Source organism: Sorex araneus, chromosome 1, assembly GCF_027595985.1.
Source record: "Sorex araneus isolate mSorAra2 chromosome 1, mSorAra2.pri, whole genome shotgun sequence".
Lineage (NCBI taxonomy): Eukaryota > Metazoa > Chordata > Mammalia > Eulipotyphla > Soricidae > Sorex > Sorex araneus.
The window spans coordinates 256,882,684-256,900,585 of record NC_073302.1 but is presented as its reverse complement, the minus strand read 5'-3'; the positions used below and the strand labels follow the sequence as shown (position 1 = coordinate 256,900,585).

Below are 17,902 nucleotides of genomic sequence, written 5' to 3'. Positions count from 1 at the left end.
TAAACTGTTTAGGTACATTGTGGGTTAAATTCTTCAAAAGAGTAATGTTTATTAAAAAGTGAAGCTAAGAGAAGATTTAGAATGAAATATGTTTCTCATAATAGAAAAGAAAGCTATCATTTAAAATTCATCTTTTTAGGTATAAAAGCAGAGAATTAAGGCCTTAATATTTTGAAAAATACTGATAGTAGATTGTTTCATTTATAACACCGAATCTCTATTTTTTGTGATACTTGATCACACACAAAGGAAGTTGGAATATTAATGAAAGTAAGGATGATGAGTAAAATGAATTCCATTATCCCATCTGAGTAATTCAAAGCCATTCCTCAAAAGTACTGACTGGAAATATTTTAGATTTAATTACTGTTATAGGAGCTAAATACTTTGTATTGAATTGTCTTTTTGACTGAATTGCTGTGGGAGAGGAGGGCAAATAGCTTTGCTTCTAACTCATTTCTGAGTATATCTTCAATGCATCAAAGGTAGTTCTGCTTGGAACTGAGAATAATATGATCTGTATATATTTCCAGTGGTGTGGGGGACAGGGCGGGTGGGGAATAATGGAGAGAATCTAGAGGCATGAAGAGCTAACATGACTTTTGTCTACCTTTCAATTCATACATGCCTCCAGTGTGCTCTTAGCAAGTATTAGAACAAAACAATTCTTTGAGAGGATAAAGAACCATCCTATTGATTAAAGAGGAGCTATGTTGGAGGTATATGTGTTCACAGGCAGTTGACAATGCTTTGTGAAGGCTTTGGACCCCTCTTCCTTTTATATACCCACTGGGCTAGAGGAGCATTTATCACTTTCTGCACTGGAGTCCCACCAAGTTCCTCATAGATGGTGTACTGTTGCCCAATATGTGGATTGTTTCTCCCTCGAGTTGGTTGTATGTCTTTAGCTCTTTCAAGTTAGGTGTTGCAGTGCCACTTCTTTGGACCAATGAACATATGAGTGGCAATGAAGTAATTTTTGAGTTTAGTTGCTGGTGCTGGAAACTGCAGTGCACTTTCCCCTGAACTTGACAGTCAGGCTGGTGTCTGCCATCCTGATATGATGAACTTAAATGACAGAGCTGTGACTTTTTTGAGATGTGCAGAGTATGTCATCATAATTACATTTAATAAAAATTTAGTAGATTAATTGTGAGGGGTCATATTGGGCCACACCTTGACAATACTCAAGGGCTGGTTTTTTTTTGCCCTCTGTTTATGTATCACCGCTGCATTATATGAGGGACCATATGTGGTATAGAGGATTAAACTATAGGGCTTGCCACATGCAAGGCAAACGCCCAACCTTCATCCTTGTATTGTCGCTCATGCCCCTAGAACTGGACTTTTTTGGTGCACTGGACGAAATGGACCACTGAATTTTTGAGAATTGTTCTTTAATACAAATATTCAGGGAATTAAAAATACCCCAAAGAAGCAGTTTCTTAATTCAAAGCATTCTTAAAGAATCTCCATGACCTGAATTATAAATGGACTAATCTTAACATTAAATCAGATTTGTTAATTGTCTTGAAGAGGTTATTTTGGATAAAATTCTTTCTAGGTGTGTCAGGCATGCTGCATTAACCTAAATGTGCATTTCAGAGTTAACTAGTTGAGTAAGTTTATTTATTTTTGTTTCTGGGCCACACCTGGCAGTGCTTACTCCTCATTCTTAGGGATCTTTCCTTGTGAGGTTTTGGGTGCTGGGGATCAAACCTGGGTTGACGATGTACAAGCCAAGCACCATTCACACTGTACTTTCTCTCTGGTCCTAAATAACTGTTTTGGGCAGGAGGATTTTTTTTTTTTTTGCATTAAAGTATTGCTATTCTTTTCTTTTTTTTTTAATTTTTAAATTTATTTATTTTTAATTAGAGAATCACCGTGAGGGTACAGTTACAGATTTATACACTTTTGTGCTTATACTTCCCTCATACAAAGTTCGGGAACCCATCCCTTCACCAGTGCCCATTCTCCACCACCTGTAAACCCAGCGTCCCTCCCACCCTTCCCAATCCCATCTCCCCCCCACCCCACCCTGCCACTGTGGCAGGGCATTCCCTTCTGTTCTCTCTCTCTAATTAGCTGTTGTGGTTTGCAATAAAGGTCTTCAGTGGCCGCTGTGCTCAGTCTCTAGTCCTCATTCAGCCCGCAACTCCCTTCCCCCACATGGCCTTCGACTACAATGTAGTTGGTGATCGCTTCTCTGAGTTGACCTTTCCCCGGAACGTGAGGCCAGCCTCGAAGCCATGGAGTCAACCTCCTGGTACTTATTTCTACAGTTCTTGGGTGTTAGTCTCCCACTCTGTTATTCTATATACCATAGATGAGTGCAATCTTTCTATGTCTGTCTCTCTCTTTCTGACTCATTTCACTCAGCATGAAACTTTTCATGCCCATCCACTTAACTACAAAATTCTTGACCTCCTTTTTTCTAACAGCTGCATAGTATTCCATTGTATAGATGTACCAAAGTTTCCTCAACCAGTCATCCGTTCTGGGGCATTCGGGTTTTTTCCAGATTCTGGCTATTGTAAACAGTGCTGCGATGAACATACATGTGCAGATGTTGTTTCGATTGTACTTTTTTGCCTATACCAAAAGCAAACAAAGACACCACTAAGAAAGAAAATTACAGACCAATTTCCCTGATGAACACCGATGCGAAGATCCTCAACAAAATAATAGCAAATAGGATCCAACAACTCATCAAAAAGATCATACATCACGACCAAGTGGGATTCATCCCAGGGATGCAAGGATGGTTTAACATTCGGAAATCAATCAACATAATCCAGCATATCAACAAAAGTGAAGATAAAAACCATATGATCATATCAATAGATGCAGAGAAAGCATTTGACAAGATCCAACATCCTTTCATGATGAAAACCCTCGCCAAAATGGGGTTTGGAGGAACTTTCCTCAAGATAGTCGAAGCCATCTATCACAAGCCTAAGGCAAGCATTATCCTCAACGGGGAAAAACTAAGGGCCTTTCCTCTGAGATCAGGAACAAGACAAGGATGCCCACTCTCACCACTCCTCTTCAATATAGTACTGGAAGTACTTGCGATAGCTATTAGACAAGAAAAAGAGATTAAGGGCATCCAGATAGGAAGGGAAGAAATCAAACTCTCACTATTTGCAGACGACATGATACTATATCTAGAGAAGCCTAAAACCTCTACTAAGAAACTCTTAGAAACAATAGACTTATACAGTAAAGTTGCAGGCTACAAAATCAATACCCAAAAGTCCATGGCCTTCATATATGCAAACAATGAGGCAGAGGAAAGGGACATGAAAAAAGCAATCCCATTCACAATCGTGCCCCAGAAAATCAAGTACTTCGGAATCAGGTTAACCAAGGAAGTAAAAGACCTTTACAAAGAAAACTACATAACGCTACTCCATGAAATCAAAGAGGACATGAGGAAATGGAAACATATACCCTGCTCGTGGATAGGGAGAATCAATGTTGTCAAAATGGCAATACTCCCTAAAGCATTATACAGATTCAATGCGATCCCTATAAATATATCCATGACACTCTTCAAAGAAATGGATCAAGCAATCCTAAAATTCATATGGAATAACAAACGTCCAAGGATAGCTAAAACAATTCTTGGGAAAAAGATGATGGGAGGCATCACCATCCCCAACCTCAAACTTTACTACAAAGCAGTAACAATTAAAACAGCATGGTACTGGAACAAAGGCAGAGCCGTAGACCAATGGAACAGGGTGGAATATCCCTACACACAACCCCAAATGTATGACCATCTAATCTTTGATAAGGGAGCAAGAGATGTGAAGTGGAGCAAGGAAAGCCTCTTTAACAAATGGTGCTGGCACAACTGGACAACCACATGCAAAAAAATGGGTTTAGACCTTGACCTGACACCATGCACAAAAGTCAGATCAAAATGGATTAAAGACCTCAACATCAGACCACAAACCATAAGGTACATTGAAGACAAGGTCGGCGAAACCCTCCACGATATTGAAGATAAAGGTATCTTCAAAGGTGGCACGGAACTAAGCAATCTAGTAAAAACAGAGATCAACAAATGGGGCAGGAGGATTTTTTGGTGTTTTTAATCTATTACATAACTGTATCACTGTCATCACTGCCATCTTGTTGCTCATCGATTTGCTCGAGGGGGCACCAGTAATGTCTCCATTGAGAGACTTGTTACTGTTTTTGGCATTGTTGAAGACACCATGGGTAGCTTGCCAGGCTCTGCCGTGCCGACGAGATACTCTCGGTAGCTTGCCGGGCTCTCCGAGAGTGACGGAGGAATCGAACCCAGGTTGGCCACATGCAAGGCAAACGCCCTACCATCTGTGCTATCACTCCAGCTCTTTCTTAAATGGGTTTTCACATAGTCGTAATCAGGAATAATTATTGATTTTCTTGATGTCATTGTTCTGTTTGATTTTTAATCTTGACCACAGCTTCAATACATTGATAGTCATATAAATACTACGAATGGGTGTGGTAGTTCATTGACTTTGATGAGCTTACCTATCCTGACAATTGCTACTAGGAATAATTTCTCCCATTTTTGTTTAGATAACATTTAAAAAATCACGCTATCAGTCTGTTTTGACTGGAAGATCACCATTTTGGTTTTTGGTTCAATTCCCAGTGGTGCTCAGGGCTCAGTCCTGGCTCTGTGTTCAGGAATTACTCCTGGCAGTGTAAGGGGGTCCATACACTGGATAGATTGAACCCAGTTGAGCTGTGTGCAAGGCAAGCACTGCACTATCTCTCTGGCCCCATTTTCTTCTTTTAAGTGTTGTAAAATATAAGATTCAATGATCCAGGATTTATATCATGTCATATTATGATGTAATCCATTCTAGGATTATTCTCGCCCTCTCTGATTACATAGCAAGTGTTATTATTTGTACTTTAAGAAGCTTTTGTAGCCTACAATCTCTACTGTAATTGCGTCTGATTCACAGCTGGGTTTTGTCTTTGGAATGCAGTCCTTTGAGATATTGAATTCTCAGAAGAGTCTTGTGATAGTGGCAAGATCTCATTGTCTCTGGGAAATCAAAGATAATTTCTTTTGACTGAAATTTTCTATAGATTTTATATGAAATGATCTAAATTTCGCTCGTTGTCTATTTTAACACAGGTTAGTTTTTCTATATATTGTGTTCATACTTATTTTGTCAAATACTCTAGGCCTAGTATTAAGATAAAATTCCAGCCATCTTATGAGGAAGATATATCTCAGGAGGTTTCCTATGTTCAGATGCTTTATCATATATTTTCTTTAAAGTTGGTATCAGGACTGTAAAAGGATGAACTTGGAACCTACAAGAACTAATATAAAGGTTTAAATATTTATAAGGTCCCTTGCAGAAAACATGTGTGACTGGTTGCAAAATATGCACACTTTACCCTTTTCCACTGATCTCAAAGTTTCCCACTGGGATCTTTATAATCAGATTTTGAAGGATCAGTTGCAGGTTAGTGTAAGTATCCGTTTTAATAGGCCTTAGCTATGTCTCATGTATTCCTAGTATCGATTAAATATTAAAAGAAAGTAAGCTATGCTCGACTTCTGAATTGTATATTATGTATTACCGTTAGGCTATTTTCATATCCTGTCATTTTTTTCCACTTATTTGTAGCATAATATTTTTAAATGTTTATTTACAAGCTATAACAACTCCTAGTTCTATCTTTGCAGCTATATGTATACTTGATGATTTTAATTATGAAATAACATCAAAATAGTATATGAGTTACAAATAGGGAGAAATAGAGATGTGTCTACCCGCAACTAAATTTTTAACATTTCATTTTATATATTACTGTATTGATATTAAATTTAATTTTTTTCTGATTTTTACATATGAGATATATAAATTTATAAGGTCATGTCTTTTGAAAAAATTCTTTAACGTTAGTGTTGCCGCCTTTGGTTGTTGTGCTTGGTACCTCACCTAGCATGAGAGATGTAATAGGGATCTCAATTATGCAAGCCTTATCACTTGAGCCATATCCCTGTCCTCTCTCCTCCACTTGTGACTCCATTTAAACCCTGGTAAGTGTAAGAAGGTCCTGGAGACCATTTTAAAGTTTGATTATTTTCTGGGAGTGCTCATAGATTTCACTAAAGGCTATTTTTCTTCGAGTTATGGTTTACTGCATCCAAAACAATAGAGCCAAGTGAAGAGGCACATGGGGCACAGAGTCCAGAAGCTTTTCAGGCTTGAATTTCTCGCTTCTCTCTCCCGGTGGAGTTCTGGACAGTATAAACGTCTCTCAGTCTGCACAAATTGTTAATCAGCGAAGTTCAACCAAATGTTCTTGTGTCTGGAGATCTTACTAGGTACCGGTTATGGTTGAGTCTTCATACGATTGACTTTAGTTTCCAGCCCTTCTGAAGATCCAGACAATACTGTGTGATGCCAAAGTCCCTACTATTAACAAACCACTTGTTAGCATAGATGTGCGGTGTGACCCACTGTCCACAGGAAATGCAAAGCATTCTTCCCGGGTAATACTTCCCTAGGGCCTAGAAGGCACTTCAGTGGAGCCAGAGCTTTTAGATTCGAATAGTCCTTTCTTAGACAGCATACCGTTTTTCTCTTGCATTCTCTTTTCCTTTCGTTTTAAAATACTTTATATTGTTTTGACATACATAATACAGATGAGAGTGTATACAAAATCTACAAAGGATAATTAAGTGGCCTAAATCAAATACTCGTGACCGAAGAAATGAGTATCATTTGTATTGAAAGACACATACAACCACTGGTCTTATTCTGCCTGTGATAAGTAGCGTACTCTGTGTCTGGGATTAGAAGCTTCCTTGATTGTCTTTATACTTTTATATACCATGAACATGTTCCTAAGCACTTGATACCTTGGTTTTGACTAATTATGAATTGCACGTGAAATCATGCCATGTAAATGTTTATGCTTTGCTTGCTTGACATTTGAGTTGTTTCCTGGTTTTGATGGTACTACGGTAGGTGCAGACTGTGGCCTTAGGCCAGATCTTATCTAGTGCTGTTTTATTAAACACGATTTTTATTGAATCTAGCCTGGGAATTTATGTCTTGTCCAACGCTGCTTTTATGCTCCAGTAGCACTGCTGAGTGTTTGTGACAGAGACTGTTTGGCTCACAGAACCTAAATATTTACTATATATCCTTAACAGGAAGTTTGGTGATTCTGCCTCAAGCATTTATTTGTTCTGAATTTGTTCCCATTTGCTCCTTTACCATCAGTGTTTGAGTGTTACTGCTTCACAACCGCACCAGCCCTTGGTTTTGCAAGGATCTAATGTGACTTTTTAAAACTCAGCGTGCTCTGATTTGTTTTGTTTCTTTGACCTGATGATTTGTGCTCTTCACTAATTCTGGAAAATTCTCTAGTATCGTCTCTGTCTCTCTTTCTCTTTCCTCCTGCCGACCCCCCCACCCCCCCCTTCTCTTCCCATTCTCTTTATGATTTCCTTTGGGATTACTAGTGGGCACTTGGGAGATTATCCTTTACCTTCTTCTGTCTCGTGGTTTGCTGCTTTTCTATACCTCTGGCTTTATTGCTTAACTTTACTTCTTTGCCTACTTCTTTCATGGTACAACATTTTCCTTTATCTGATGGCTCTTTCATATGTTCAGTTTCAGTAGTTTAGTATATGAGAGTGTGTAGCGTGTGTATATACACATATGTTTGTGTGTAATCTCTCCCTCCCTCCCTCCCTTCCTCCCTTCCTTCCTTCCTTCCTTCCTTCCTCCCTTCCTTCCTTCCTTCCTTCCTTCCTTCCTTCCTTCCTTCCTTCCTTCCTTCCTTCCTTCCTTCCTTCCTCCCTCCCTCCCTCCCTTCCTTCCTTCCTTCCTTCCTTCCTTCCTTCCTTCCTTCCTTCCTTCCTTCCTTCCTTCCTTCCTTCCTTCCTTGTTTTTGGTAGTGCTCAGAGATTATCCCTTGCACTACACTCAAGAATCACTCCTGGAAGTGCTCAGGGAACCATATAGGGTTCTGGGAATCAAACCCAGATCAATATGTGCAAGGCAAGTGCCACACCTGTTGTACTATGGCTCCTGCCCCAATTTCTAAAAATCTTATTATTTTTGCTCAAATTCTTTAAAAATTTTTCATCTTCTCCTCCCAGTGATTTAAACTTTAAAAACTTTCTATAAATAATTTTATTTCTCCAGAGATTTGTTTTCTTTCTTGATGCCTCAAAACACATTTAAGATTTAGATGATTTTTTAATAAAGATATTTTGATACTTCTTGGAATATGAAATTCTAATTTCTTTCTCTCTTAATTCCTGTATTATGCCTCAGAGGGTTTAACATATAATACTTAACATATCATATAATATTTTGTTGTTGTAATTTTTTCCTTTTTTTTTTAATAAACTTAGGTGTTTTTCCTATTTGGGCCTTGTGGCATTTTTTTTAAGGGAAAATTGTAGTTTTTTTTTAAGGAAAAATTGATTTTTTTAAAAGGGAAAATTGCTTGTTTGAGTCAGGTTTATCTCCTCAGTTACTTTGCTTTTGATTGTTTTATGTGGTTGGATATTAGTGTTTTACTTTCATGGTGTCGAGTTTTATGTTTTTGGTTTTTTTTTTTACAATTTTTCAAGGCTTGCGAGCAGTGCAATTCTTGTGAATCTCTAGGAAAGAATTTACGAGGAGCATGAAGCCACGCTCTTCCCTTTGTGCCAATATAGAGGGGAGGGTCCACATGGCTGATTGTGTTGGATTGTTGGCAGTGTATAGAGTGTCGGACCAGGACAGAGAGCAGATTGGGTCCTCAACCCAATGGGATAGCACTTCTTTAAATGGACCCCCATCTAGCCCAAATGGGGCAAACGGTTTTCTCATCTAGGAATAATAGGGCAGTAGTAAGTAGATTGCTTCACGAAGCTGGGAGAACCATTTTCAAAGAATCCATGAGTAGTTGAGTAGACTGAGGTTCACTGGAGGACTGAGGAGGAGGTTGAAGTCTCAGCAGCTGATCTAGATGATGTCCTGAGGTGCCACAGAGACAAGTTTGTGTTATAGAGAGATAAGCTTTATTATTATTATTATTATTATTATTAATTATGATGATGATGATGATGATGATGATGATGAGGTAAACTTTACCAAAGGCAGGGAAGAACAGCCATGTAGCATTGGTACTCAGCTGCTAACCAGGCACAACCAGCAGAAAGATAGAGGAAGGTCTTGATCTTTCTGCACTACTTAAAATTAACTTGAGTGCAGGCATCATTAGCATGACTAGTGGCAGCCAGCTTCAGTCATCTGAGAAGCTAAAGCATAAGCTAAGTTTTGGGATGGGTTTTTCTAGGGAAGTACTTGGAGGAAATAATAGGAAGGAGGAGTGCAAGTTTCTCAAAAGGAGTAAGAATGAGCAAGAAGGCCTCAATCCTATTGGCCTTGCCCAAATGTACACTGAATTTTCTTAGGGACTTTGTGAGCCTCGTGTCTGGGATGACATAAGACTGGCTGTGTGGCCCCAGAGAACCAATGGGCACCATTTACAGTCATGTTGCTCAGGGCCATTGGTGCAGCTTCTTAGAGCCCTATGTACCTTGTAGCTGGCTCCTCAGAAATAAGTCGCAGAAGATGTGACTTACTTTAGGTTCTATGGGTGGCGGAGCAAGGCGGGCACACCGAATATCAGATGTCGTCAGTGTTAGCAGATCGTTTTAGGTACACATAGACGCAGCTCTGCTCGATGAGTCTAATGAATTCAACAGCAGCAGTTTTAATTATTTCTGTCAATAGTCCTCCAACAACAACCAGGACAGCATCAACCACTACAACTATAAACCCCAGGTGGTGGGGCCCTTGCACAAATTATCTCACGGTGGTACTCCCATTAACCAGCTCCCTTGTAACAACCCCACACACAGTTACCTAAGTTTATATATATTATGTAAATGAGAGTTTGTGGGATAGCTAATTAGATTTCTTATGTCCTATGTAAATTACGGTTTGTAGTACTAACTAGTTGGAGTGTGTATGAGATCAGAAACCTGTTAACATAGTATTTTATCAGATTTAACATTTTATTAGAATGTAGATTTTATTCCCAACCTCTGATTTTATTCTTATTCATTATCTCTTTGGGATCTTATTTTACACCGTTGTGCTTTCTAGAATTTGCTACAGGGTTATCTGTTTTTAATTTTACTAATCTCTATCGCAATATCTTCTAGGTCTATTTTTCTGTGTTCTTGGGATATTAAGATTTTTACACATACATAATTTCTTGCATTATTATCCCATATTTATGACTATTTGGGTATTGAGATTTGTAAATGAAGCTGATAAGAGCGCAGATGGTACACTTGTTAATCATTTGTAGACGATACATGATATCTTCAGAATTCTGGAAAAAGACTGTTCAAAAAGCAGCTTATTGTTTTTTAATTTTATAAAAAATAGAAAAATAACTTATAAAATACTTTCTAATAAAATGACATTTTAAGTTCATTTTATAACTGTCAGCCTATTTGGTAGGAAGTTCTGGGTATATTCAACTAAGGGCATCTGTCCAAAGCAAGAAGAAACATAACAAAGGGAGGGAGGTTAGCCAGAATACTAAATTCATTGCTGTGCAATACCCTTATAACCTTTGAAAAGATCACTATGTATTAACACTCTATCCATGAGATATTAAGAAAAATCTAAACACTGTTGGGATTCTTGGTAATAACATATTATTCAACCTAATCCATTTGAACAGTTTCCCAGGAATATCAGTTTCTAATATTGAGTGTTTAACACATTGACACCAGTGCAGCAGTATGTATTAATTAAAAAACATCTAAGTGTGGCTCATCGGTGGTGCTTGCCTGTGTTAATGTGCGATGCTTCAGTTCTATGAGAAGAACCATTTCTTTGGTGTATTGTCTTCAACCATTCTGAACAGTGAGATGCTACCGCAACTTATAAAGTGTTAATGTATTACTTAGCAATTAAAATATTTTTTGAGTTATATAGTAAAATGTGAAGATGTTTTACAAGTTAATAGCATGCATATTTAATGAATATTATGCACATATTGGGGTATTGTTTCTTTTCATTACAATGTACGTTTTAGTATAGTAAGTGTATCTGAATTAATTTTAGTCACATGAAAACTGGCAACATTTGTATGCAGACTAATAAGCATTTAAAATTAACATTAGAGGCTGGAGTGATAGTTCAGCAGGTAGGGCATTTGCCTTGCATATGGCCGGCCTGGGTTCGATTCCCAGCATTTCATATGGTCCCCTGAACACCTCCAGGAGTAATTCCTGAGTGCAGAACCAGGAGTAACTCCTGTGCAACTCCAGGTGTGACCCAAAAAGAAAAAAATAAAATAACATTAAACTTGTATAAACACAGCTTTTAGAATTAGAAAGCAGTCTAAAGTTTGCTAATGAAAGTTTCCCTTACGGTATTATATTGATGTTTAAAAATCTTTTCTCTTATGAATTATTATTTTACAAATAAAACTACAGATCAACTTCTTTTCTAATATATATATATATTTTTTTTCTCCCAGCAATCTTCCTGAGTTCTTTTCGGGTGCCATATGAGGAAATCAAAATGATGATATTGGAAGTAGATGAAACACACTTGGCAGAGTCTATGATTCAGGTAAACAAACAGGCAGAGAGCTTAAATTCCAATATTTCATTGCAAGCTTCTCATTAAATAGAAATCTGTAAGTGAAGCAAAATTCTTAAACCGAATCATTCAACTGGAAAATAATTGCTGCATAATTACTTTTACCATGACTCCAGCTTTGCCTGAAGATAGAACTCTGTATCTTCTCTTCACTGCAAACTAAATATAATCCTATCAAAATGATTACATTTCAATTATTTTAAATGACTATTCCTTGAAAGGCAAATTATTTAATTTTGCATTTATGTTTAGTTACAGTTAAGTTTTTAATGTCCTTGTTTAGATTTTTAAAAATATCTGGTAGAATGTTTATCCTAGGTTTACTTTATCTTAAATAGTTCAGTTAGTTTTCCCATTATATTTACCATAACTGACATCCTTTCCTTGTGTTATTTGTGCTGTTGTGAGAAGGAAGTCTTGTTTGCAAGGTATTCAGATTCAAAGAATTTATTATATTCTTTATCCTCTCAAGCTGTGCTTTTGACACCTGGAGTCTCACTGGTAATAGGTTCAGGTTATCACCAGGTGAGCCCGACCAGACCCTGGGTACAATGCCAGGGCGTGAGGATGCAATGCTGCTCAGGCTTTCTGGTGCTGGACAGACTTAGACCATGCTGGCAGTGTTCAGAGGCCCTCCAGGACTGCACCCAGAAATGCTAGGGAAGGGCCATATGGTGCTGAGAGTTGAACTCAGATGGGGTGCATTCGAGGCAGGCACCTTAACCACTCTGTTCTCTCTGGACCCCAAGGAAGAGTTTGTTTATATTTTCTACTTTGAGTATATTTTTGATTGCCATGTGTTGCCAAAGAGTTTTGCCAAATTTTACATACATCATCAATAGTACTTTACACAATTTAAAGTTGGAATGTCAAACCACAAATTATATGGCGAGAGAGTTGTATCTTATTTCTGTATTGTAAAATAAAAATTATGTTAGTTATAAAAGAAAATCATTGATTATCTGTTTTAGTAGGGGATTTGCATATTGATTTTGTTCATTCACACATAAATGGCAATCTTTGACATCGTCATAGTTTTGCCTCTCCTATCTTTTTTTTCTCCCTGTTATGGTGAGGTAATCCCATTTAGTGATGCCTCTCATATAAACTACAAACCTCAGGGGCTGGAACAATAGTTCAGTGGGTAGGGCGTTGGTCTTGCATATGACCAACCCACAATTGATCCCTGACATCCCACATGGTTCTGGAGCCTGCCAGAAGTGATTGAGTGATCGCCGAGCACAGCTGGGTACGGCCACCAAACCGAAACAACAGACCCTCCTATCAACCTCCTGCTCCCAACCCCAAAATAATTTAGCAGTCTTCTTAAAGTACTGTAATAGTTTTTGTTTTCATATAGCATATTTTTGGGGGAATTGGGTAGATTTTGTCTTTATTTTTGTTGATTGTGTATTTTCCTTGTTTGAAATAATGGAAGTTCTTTAAAGAGAAAATTTTTATTTAATACCTGCTTGTATCTTTTCATTATACATAGTAGTATTTGCCATGAATGCTTTGGTTGACTATGTGACTTGTTAGAAACTGGAAAATTATTTGTTTTTTTTATTATGGGGACCAACCCTAGCATTGCCCAGAAGGTACCTCCTGCCCCATGGGGGTGGCAGTTCATTGCTCAGACCTCCTGGTGCTTGAGGCCTTCTAATGCCATTCCTAGCAGTTTTGGGTGTAGGGGGTGAGGGATTATTTTCATTTTATGCAACAAATGGAATAGATGCTATGGGTTGCCCAGGTTGCAAGCTACCCTTGACTGCATCTGAGATTTTTCTCTTGCCCCTCTGTATGGCTTCCTACAGTCTGTTCAAAACCATGTGTGCCCATCATAACTTGATGCAGATTAGTCATCCTTTTTGGAAGGCCATTTATTAATGGTATTCTCCTTCCTGTCTACTTCACTGACTCCATCAATCTTTTTACTAATTCATCCAGAAAATACTTTATTTTAGTCTTCACATGTAAGATGTTATGTTAGCCTCATCTGTGTACAGACTGCACCTTCTTCAAATGTTAAAAAGTTTTTCCAAGAAGAGGTCTTTTACATATATAATGTGATGCAAGAGAAACAAGCATACCTGTGTTGTGTTTTCAGACCAGTGTAGTGTTACAGCAGTGCTAGGTGTACATATATGTGGAGCTTAGGATATGTTTAGGATGAATACAGTGTGGACATAGAAATGGGCAGATGGAAATTTTTAGTATTGTAGGCAAAGGGCTGTTACTCTTGCAGCAATATTCACTGAATTCTAAGGGAAAAGCTAGGTGTTCATTGACAGCTGAATAGAGTCTATATGTTTAGAATTTGTGAAGGGATGAGAAATATCATAAAATGAGGGAGAAAAGATGATTGGGTCTGTATCCTTACAAATCACAATAATTTTATTATTTTAGAAATGAAAAAATGGAAAAATAAGACATTTATGTGAAAGATTAAAATTAAAATTTTATTCTAGCTATTCAGAGTGATCTGATGATCATCTAAAAGGTTGCTAAAGAAACTCATATGCACTATGTAGTAAGCAACTCAATTCATCTATTAGCAAAATTATTTAGTAAATACATTTAAATATTTCATTCTTAGGCCATTTACAAAGTGAAACTTCCATATATCAGAAATAATTTAAAAAAGAACCTTCATTGCTTTATTTTTAGCTTAATATTTTGACTAGTAAATATTATTTTTAGGGATGCTCTTAAATTGCCACTTTTTTGTTTGTTTGTTTTTGGCCAGTCAACCAGGTTTTTATCCCAAGGTGCACAGTGAGTCAAAAACTTGTTCTTTAATCTAATTATATAACATCTCTAACGCAGTTTTAACTAATAGCACTTTTGGGTAATGTTTTGCCCATACATTTAGCATGATGTAGGCTTAGTTTTGACTTGTACTTAACTGGAGGTTTGCAGAGAATAAACTGATGCCTTAATTTGGAATTCTGAGCACCAACCACTTCTATTTCTCTCTCTTAATTTTAATATTGATGCACTAATATGTTATAATGCTATTATAGTCTGTTGTACTTTGTTACACATGATCTGTAGATAGAGACTTTGCCCAGGGGATTATCTAATCATTGAAGTTTTAACAGGGAAGAATAAATCATATGTATTCCCTTGGTCTCTCTCCATTGGGAATTTTCTTTTGTCTGCGTGAGTGGCTTGGGAAAAGCTGTGTATGGACAACAGAGCTGGAACAACCAAATGAATCTGTGTTATGCTAGACCATAGGCAAAGAAGCATCACAGCTATAAGCATTGGAGTTTCCAGACAGTTTTCTTATATGCTTACTGTCTCGTACATGATTCTGTGTCTTTAATTCCCTCTAAAATTTTCTTTCATTTCCTAAAGGCTGTTTTACCTTTGAGAGATGTCTTCATTTTTATTTAAAAATTGAAATTATTTTCCTTGACTTATAGTAACTAGATGATGATTTATTTTGTATCATTATCATTATTATTATTATCATTCTTATTATTATTATTTGATTTGGGCATCAGATCTGATGGTGCTCAGAGCTTAATCCTGGTTCTTCTCTCAGGAATCACTCCTGGTAGGCTCAGGAGACAATACGGGGTACTGGCGATCAAACTTGGGTTGGCCGTGTACAATGCAAGGGCCCTACTTGCTGTACTATTGGTACGGTCCCCTGTATGGTGTTCTTGAGTGAAGAATTCATATATCTTTGGCTTTGCCAGAATTTTTTGGCATTTAATTCCCTAAGGCTAAAATGTAATTGATCTCATTTATTCAGTTGAGAAAGCTGTTCCTTTGGTATAGGTTGCGTTCTTTTTAAATTATATAGTAAATCAAACAAGATTCACGAGTTCATGATTTAAATACATAACATCTCCAGGATAGAAAAGAAGAGAACTGACTACTATTAAGTCACAGGAAATGTAGCTAAAAGATTAATATAAAGTGTGGTTATATTAAAATAAAACTATAAAATTAACTTCTTAACTGCTTTTCTTTCAAAAGATTAATTTTTGCATAGAGTTCACATTTAGTAAATATTCTTTCTTTGGTTTTAATTTTTAGAATTTAATCAAACATCTGCCTGATCAAGATCAATTAAATGCATTGTTTCAATTCAAGAGTGACTATAACAATTTATGTGAACCTGAGCAATTTGCTGTGGTGGTAAGTACTATTTCTGTGTTTAACTCTTTTGAGAGTATTTTTATGTTGTATCAAACAGACTAAAGAAAATTCTGAGCCTTTTCACATTGTTATTATTTGGAAGCATTTACTTCCCATATTGCCATTTTTATAGTTTTAGATATATTCAGTTGAAATTATCTTAATTTAAAAAATAATATGCTGAAGCACTGTCCTTAAATGAAGTTTTGGAGCTTTTAAAAAGTTGAAACGTAATTTGGTGTTGGGATGGGTTGAGTCATAGCTGGTGGTGCTTACTCACTAGTCCTGATTCTCAGCTCTGGGGTCACTCCTCGCTATGCTAAACCTGGGACTTCTACATGTAGCCCAGTGATTTTTTTTCATGGTCTTAGTTTAATGTCAAAGAACATCTAGAGTAGGTTTATGATTTATTGTAGAGCTATGGGTTCTAACCTCTTGCAAAAGAAACTTCAAGGTTTTTTTTTTCCCCCTAACCATTCACTTCAGTTCATCTTTTATTTTAGACTCTGAAATTAGGAATATAGTTTCTTGGCAGTGATGTTGAAAAATTAATACATTATGCAAAACTCTTCCCAACACCTTGGTAACCGTCTCCTTTCAAATTTCTACTTTTTGGAAGTTGGGCTTGAAATAGGTGAAAATACTTCCAAATGTATATGCATACTCACATACTAAATTACATATTAAATTTTAACTTAAAATTAAGTTTTTTTCAATTTGCTTTATTCAGTTTTCTGTTAAATCATAATTTTAGTTGATTTCACTTGATCCATATTAGTGTTTTATATGATTTTCTTTTTATGTATAATTTTCTTCTTTCATATCCTCCAGTCATGCATATTGCTACCAACATTCAGAAACATGATAGAATTTTATGATGGTATTTTTTAAATTGGGATAGATTAATAAAAAGTGGTTTCTTCATACCAGTTTGCACTTAATAGGATTTTGCTTCTTAACTCTTTTCTGCCCCTTTCATTGTCCTCTTTTTTACCCTTTATTTTGCTAGCAAGATTAAAGACAACAAATTTTGAGTTAAATCACGGAATGAAATCATGCTTTCATATTAACTGTCTTAATTTTTACTATAAAAAGTTCTAATTATTTTCCTTGTTATATAAAAGTGCCTTTTTTATTGTCTTATCTTTAGTTTCATCTGTTTTTCTTGTTTGCTTAATTTATTTTCATTACCTGATCTCTTTGTCTTGCTGTTTGATGGTCTGTGTGTAGTGTTTTCCATATTTGAGTAGCTGAAGGGAGCCTGTGCATTAATTTTGAACTGTAGACATAGGATTTTGAATTTTACCCAGTTACAACAATTCTTGAATGATAAAAAGGATGTATGATTTGTAATTTTGAAATATTTCTCATGATAAATCAGAATCACTTTCAAGCTTAATTGAAAATGCTCACTTAATAAATGACTTTTAATATTGGATATCACCTCAGAAAGAACTCAGAATTGTTCTACATTTTAGTGACAGCCACAGAATTTTTTTTTTTCTTTTTGGGTCACACCTGGCGATGCACAGGGGTTACTCCTGGCTCTGCACTCAGGAATTACTCCTGGCGGTGCTCAGGGGACCATATGGGATGCTGGGAATCAAACCCTGGTCGGCCGCATGCAACGCAAACGCCCTACCCGCTGTGCTATCGCTCCAGCCCCAAAATTTTAAGGTATTTTAATTTTATTGAAAATCACGACCATATGACTTCATATATCTTCATTCTCAGCAATGGAAAACTAATTATCAAATGCTTCCTTATCAGCATGGGTTGTTTTTTGGGGGAAACTCCAACAACAATAGTGAGTTTTGTGTTGAAATATGGAATGTAATCAAGATAAAGAGAAAATGAAGTGGAATTTATCAGCTACACAGGCGGGGGTGGAGGGTGGGAGGTATACTGGAGATTTTAGTGGTGGAATATGGGCACTGGTGAAGGGACGAGTGTTCGAGCATTGTATAACTGAGACATAAGCCTGAAAACTTTGTAACTTTCCACATGGTGATTCAATAAAATAAACAAATTTTTTTAAAAAGAAAATTTCCAGGTAATAACCTCCTTGAAGACCTAGAGCT

The 17,902-nt window shown here is 36.8% G+C and overlaps 1 protein-coding gene across 4 annotated transcripts in view; it reads left to right on the top strand.

The window, feature by feature from the left end:
• The window catches only part of DIAPH3 (diaphanous related formin 3), a 517,599-nt gene that overhangs the window by 242,575 nt on the left and 257,122 nt on the right, over positions 1 to 17,902 (top strand). For all 4 annotated transcript variants that reach the window (XM_004603995.2, XM_055141227.1, XM_055141217.1 and 1 more), the window contains 2 exons: positions 11,545 to 11,639; positions 15,720 to 15,821. In XM_004603995.2, coding sequence (XP_004604052.1) covers positions 11,545 to 11,639; positions 15,720 to 15,821 — 197 coding nt within the window. The remainder of the gene's footprint in view (positions 1 to 11,544; positions 11,640 to 15,719; positions 15,822 to 17,902) is intronic.